Source organism: Acinonyx jubatus, chromosome E2 (genome assembly GCF_027475565.1).
Source record: "Acinonyx jubatus isolate Ajub_Pintada_27869175 chromosome E2, VMU_Ajub_asm_v1.0, whole genome shotgun sequence".
Classification (NCBI taxonomy): domain Eukaryota; kingdom Metazoa; phylum Chordata; class Mammalia; order Carnivora; family Felidae; genus Acinonyx; species Acinonyx jubatus.
The window spans coordinates 39,938,827-39,944,826 of NC_069396.1; the positions used below are offsets into that span (position 1 = coordinate 39,938,827).

General features: G+C 58.1%; 1 protein-coding gene across 1 annotated transcript in view; it reads right to left on the reverse strand.

Moving 5' to 3' along the window:
* TSHZ3 (teashirt zinc finger homeobox 3) overlaps positions 1–5,769 on the reverse strand; it is a 70,126-nt gene extending 64,357 nt beyond the window's left edge. The window contains exons 1-2 of the mRNA XM_027044541.2: positions 5,497–5,769; positions 3,912–4,603 (exon numbers count right to left, since the gene is read on the reverse strand). Of these exons, the coding sequence (XP_026900342.2) occupies positions 3,912–3,951 (40 nt within the window). The 5' untranslated portion in view covers positions 3,952–4,603; positions 5,497–5,769. The remainder of the gene's footprint in view (positions 1–3,911; positions 4,604–5,496) is intronic.
* Positions 5,770–6,000: the final 231 nt, after the last annotated feature.

The window sequence follows — 6,000 nt, forward strand, 5'->3', positions numbered from 1 at the left end:
GCGCTCCCTTTCAGGCATGCCCACGTCTCCTGGCAATGCAAACCCCCTCTGCCTTGCCACAAGCCCATCCTACCCCGGGGGACCCACAGCGATCTGTCACACTAGCCGAACCCAAGGGGTTCAAACCACTTTTGTACAAGTGAAGATACTCAAAGGTTTACCCTCTTGACGTGACCACCTAAGAACTCCTTGGAAGATTATTCTCTTTCAATGAATAAGATTCAAAACGGTCAGTGACGAGTTGTTGTTCCTTGAGGACTGGTTTTGTTTTGTTTTGTTTTGTTTGCAAGTTTCGGCAATTTTTTTAAATGATTTTACAGTCCCCCCCCCCCCCGGAAAATGGATACGAGTGGATAAAACAATATCTGCTATGAAACACTGCTCCAATTTTTTTTTTCTGGTATCTTCAAAGAATACGTGGTTTAAAAAACGTGACGCACGGGCAAGAGTCACATTTTAAGCAAGGGACAACGGTCATTTCGCCCGAAGGACACTGGCCTCTGCAACCCTGTTCCTCTGAGGCAGCAACATCTGTCCAGCACAAACGTACGGCCCTTCGAAATTACACGCGTGGAGAAAGGACGCTCCTGCCCAGGTCTCTCTCCTTTTGAGAAAAGGCACTAAGCCATGCATGATTTCCGTTAAAAAAAGAAAGAAAGGAAAAGGAAAGAAAAGAAAATCCTCAAGCACAGAAATACGTCTTTTCAGGGATTCTTGGAGCCTGCTTTGGCCTTCTGGAGAGCAGTGGTACAATTGGCCTAGATATAAAGACTGTGTGCACCTGTGTGAGACGTCTGCACGCCTTACCCAGCTCTCAGCCCTTTGTGGTTGTTATTCTACCCCAGACCATTAAAAGGGCCCTAATTCCTATGACATGATTATCCAGGTACCAAAGCCCATTTGTCACCTGCAGCAGAAAATTGAGTTAATGCACAACTAAAGGCAGCCAGGACTGTGTAATATCAACTTGATTACATCAAACTAGCTGCAAACCTAATTCTGCTGGATGACACTGTGTCGAGCTTGTCATCTCCAATCATTAAAGCTGTCAGGGATCCATCAGGTTTACAGCTAATTAGGTGAACACTAATGAAGCTGGCAAAACAACTTTTCTTTTTTTATGGCTGAGCGGACCTTTCAGTTTGGAGGGGAAAAAAAATTCTCGAGTATTCTCAAGGTTGCTGGGGACTGGATTTCCAGTTACCAATCAGCAGACATCTTTCTTTTTCCCACTCTCTCTCTATCAGTGCAAAGCAATCAATTTGTCATCACTCCCAGGATGCCGCAAAAGCAGGCATGAACCTTATAACTTGCAGCTGTGAGAACTGAAAACGGGAGGGAAAAAAATGGGAAGTTTCTTGTCCAACCAACCAACAAACAAAAACCTCAGACAGCTCACTTATTGGCCTGTGCATACTTAGCTCAGGCCTCAGTGTGGAGGGTTCTTTCTTTCTCTCTCTCTCTCTCCCTCTCTTTTTTTTTTTTTATTTTATTCCTCCCCTCTTCCTAAATAAGTAGCCCTTCAGACATTCTCCACCCCCTCCTCCACACGTCCATTAGGCAGAAGCATTCTGATAAAGTAAATCCAAAACCAGGGTATGGGAAAGAAAGAAAGCACTCAGGCTGCCAACTTCTGATTGACCATTAAGCTATTGATGAATGTGCCTGTCAGGAGAGAGACAATTAAATCAAATATGAAACAAAGTCGTTTTGACGGGTCATTTTGATAGAGCAAAACCATTCTTCCATCTCCTATTAGCCGGGCAGTCAAGTTTTTATATAATGAATATTTCTTAACTGACCTGAGATTTCCTGGCTGCCTTTTGTAAAAGGTGCAGAAAGGTTAGGGAACAGGTTGCTTTAAGATAGATAGATAGATAGATAGATGGATAGATGGATGGATAGATAGATAAAATCAACAGGACCTTTCCTCCGCTAATATTTTTAGCAGGAAGTTATCAGAAAGGAGTCTCAGATTGGCAAGGTGGGGGAGAAAAAGGTGAAGCCACCGTAGAAAGAGTTCTAACCTAAATGTAAAGATGTAATCACATATGGTTCATTTGATTGAGGCACACAGATACCTTAAAATGTGCATCCAAAAAGGAAAGAAAAAAATTTCAAAGACTGGAAGAAGCCCAAGACACTCCTACTGCCCAACTTTGTGAAGGAGTCCTCCAAAGTTTTGGAGTTTATTTTGGGCAGATAAGCTCACTGCCTGAGCTTGGAATTTAAAGGAGAGGGTAGAATGGGCAAGAAGCACCAGCCAGGAGGTGACCTGAGTGGCAGCACCCTCCCCATAACCACTGCTGGGATTTTCAAACTTCCTTAATTTGGGCAACACCGAGGACAGACAGCAAAACCTGCCGTATGTGCCCCAAACCAAGTCTCCTTTCTTCTAGGGTTTTCTTAAGGCAGGAACGAGAAAGTACATTTCTGGAAAAAAAAAAAAAAAAAAAAAGGAGAGCATTCCCTCTTCGTGACCCTGTGTAAGGAGACTCCAGGGTGCATCCAGTGTGTGGGCTCCACCAGCAGGGCCGGCTCCCATGATGGAAATGACCATCCCCGTCACCCCCAGGACTACTACAGGCACTCGGGGGCGGCACAGGTACAACGCCCTCATCCAAGTGGGGCGTCAGGCAATGCCCTGACCCTTCCCTCTGCTCTCCCTTCCTCCACCAAAAGAAAAGAGCAGAAAAGACACGAACCTCCACTTAACCCTCCGATTTCAGGCAGCATCTGAACCTCTGCACATCTGAGTGTTACTCATATCAAAATACATCCCGTCCACATGTGGTCCTCTCAGCAATCCGTCCCAAATCCCCGAACTTCCACTGACAGGGCCCTAGTGACGTCACAGAGCTTGGCCTCACCATTGGGAGTGATTTATTGATGTTTATTGGGAATGAATAGATCAAAGGCAGCAGCATGACGGGCGATCAATCAGTCATCAAATCAAGGGTGGCAAAGGGCCAGAAACCCTTCTTCCAGGCAACATACCCCCAACTGACATTATTGCAAAATAATGTTATGTGTGTGGGTTTTGTTTTGTTTTCAATGATGCTTTTTCCAGAAAAGAAAAAAAAAAAAAATCAGCTCAATCTTAACAGGAGTTGACATCCTGGCAAAAAAAAAAAAAAGAGAGAAAGAAAGAAAAGAAAAGAAAAAGAAAACCGGGGGTTGGGGGGGGGGGTGGGAGTAGACAGGCATGTCCCAGAACTAAGTGCTACGAGGAGGTGAGGGTGGGAGAAGCAGTGGAAGGAGGGGGTGGGGGTAAGGGAAAACAAACAGGGATAGAGGAAACGCCAGCATCTAACAGTGACTTGACGGTCATCTGACAATACGGAGACCCAGTGCGCTCTGCCTTCCACCGCTTGCCCGCTTTGGGCCCAATAAATGAAGAATCAATCGGATTAGCAGTAAGGTGGCCGAAGGGACCCGCTCGCTCACTCGCCGGCTCTCTTTCGCTCGGCAGACACCGGGCTGTCCCCCCGCCGGCCGGCCGCGGGAGGACACGGAAGGTGTCCCAGGGAACTCAGGTGACCCCGCCCGCCCCCCACAGAAAGAGCCCGAAGAGGGCTCCTTCCCATCCCCTCCGCAGCCGGCGAGCTGAAGAGGCAGGGACCCAGGCGGGCTCAGTTAGCCCCCGAGCGCGCGCGGCTCGCGAAGTGGGTGCGAGCCGGGGCAGGGCGAGCGCGGCGGGGCGTCCGGGGGGCGCCCGGGACGCGAGGCGGGCGCACGCACCCAGAGAGCAGAGCAGCGAGAGAGCCTGGCGCCCCGGAGTTACTCTGCGCGGGCAGAGGAAGAGGGGCGAGGAGTGGGGCGAGGAGCCGGGTCGCCGCCGGCCGGAGGCGCACGGCAGCGAGAGGAAGAGGAGGAGGAGGAGAGGAGGAGGAAGGGGAAGCGGCTCGTACCTGCTGCGCGCCGGGGCGCCTGCTGCTTCCTCCTCGGCATGATGCTCCTCCGGCGACTGCCACTGCCGCCGCCGCCGCCGCCGCTGCCGGGCTGAGGAGAGGGAGGGAGGGGCGGCGGGCCCGCGGGGGGGCGAGGCGGGCCGGCTCTCAGCCTCCCCCCCGGAGAGCGGCCGCCCGCAGGATGCTGCTGCGCCCCGGCTCTCCGCGTCCCCCCCTCTCCGCGCTCCGCCGCGATCCCCGAACGTGCGGAGGGAAGAAGGAGGGCGGGCGAGGGAGGCGCGCGGAGGGAGGAGCGCGGGGGGAGGAGGAGGCAGAGGAGGAGGAGGTGGTGAAGGAGGAGGAGGAGGAGGAGGACCGCGCTGCCGGCGGAATGGGAAGTTTGACAAATCGCTCCAGAGGCCCGAGGAGGAGGGGGCGGGGAGGAACGGCGGCCCTGCCCCCCCCCCCGCCCCGTCCCCAGACGAGGTGCGCGGGGTTCGGGGCCGGGGGGCGGGGAGAGGGGGAGAAGGCGGGCAGAGGGGTGGGAGGAGGAGCGCGGGAGCGGCCCCGGCTGGTCCTGCCCCGGCCCCCGCCCCCGGGCAGGGGGTCACGGCATCCGGGGGGGGCGCTCAGCCGCCGCCGCGGCCCGGGGCTCAGCGGTCCAGTCTTCTGCCCGCGGCGCGGCTGGAGCGGCGGCGTCGGCAACAGGCAAGCTTAAAGGAAAAGGAGATGATCGTGTCACTCGCCCGCCCGCGGGGGCGCCGCGCCCCCGCTCCCGGCCCCGGGCCTGTCTAGGACCCCCGCCCCGTCCGGGGAGGGGGTGCCGCCCCTCCGCCCCCGCCCTATGCGCGCACGCAGGGGCGCGGCGCCGGCCCGGCCCAGCTCGTCCCGGGGCGCTCGCTACCCTCTCCCGCCCCTCTTCCCCACCCAGCCTCGCCCCCTGGCCGCCCCCGGCTGCCCCGCCCGTGCCGCACTCCTCTCCACCCGCCGCGTCCAAAGCCCCCAGCTTTCTCGCCGGGCCTGGGCCCGCACCCCCCGGGGATGCCGGGGCCCGCGGGCGGGCGCCGGCGCCCTCGAGGGAGGAGGCGGGCGCGGGCCGGAGTGGGTGGGGGCTGCTCCCAGACCCCGCGCCACCCGGGCTCCTCCCCCGGGACCCGCTGCAGCCACTTCCCCCAATTTTTTTTTTTTCCCGGGCAAACTTTCCCGGGCCCGTCCCGGGGGTCGGCGTGGGAGGGGGGTGCCTCCAAGTTTCCTCCTCCGCACGGGAAGATCAAGGTCCTTCCGCCCCCCACCCCCCCCTTCGCCCCCTAGGCGCCGAGCCGCGCCCCCCACCCCAAGAGCTGGCAGATCCGAGGGCGGGACGGGGGGGAGGGTGGGGGCGGGGGAAGGAACTCGGGCTCCCAAGCCCATCCCCCGCCCCAGGGCAGCCCCCGAGAGGGGGCCACCGCGCCCAGCGCCCGGCTTGCCAGCAGTACGGGGCGAAAAGAATTGATTATTGATTGGGTGATTGGGGTCGCTGAGGCGCCGAGCGGGCCAGACCGGCGGGCCGCGGAGAGGAGGAGCTGGCAGGGCTGCGTTGGCGGCGGGGCGACGCGGGCTCACTTACGAGCGGCCGCGAGGGCGCGGGTGGGCCGGAGCTCATTGGGACGACCCCCGGGCGGCGGCGGCTGAGCGAGAGCCTGAGCCCGAGCGGCGCGGGCGGCGGCGCATCGATGCGCTGCGGGTTCGATTGCGTCTCCCTGGGCCAGCTCTTGGGCCGGGAATGGGGCGGCCGCGGCGGGTCTGGCTCCGGGCGCTGCCGGGCGGCGGTGGTGGGGGGTGCGGGGGCGGCCGCCAGGCCCAAGGTCCCCGAAGTGGCGCTGCTCCTGGGCGCGCCGCTTGGGGCCCGGAGGCTCCCCTGGGCCCCGCGTCCGATAGTCCCGGCGAGGGCCGGAGCCCCGCGCCCCTGGGACTGCCTGCCTGAGCGTTCCCGGAGCTGCAAACCCCGGCCTTCTTCCTTCCTTTTTTTCCTTCCTTCCTTCCTTCTTTCCTTCCTTCCTTTTTCTTAACGTTTCCTTTTCTTGTGTTTCTTTCTCCCTTTTCTTCTGCCCTCTCTTTTTTATCTTTTTCT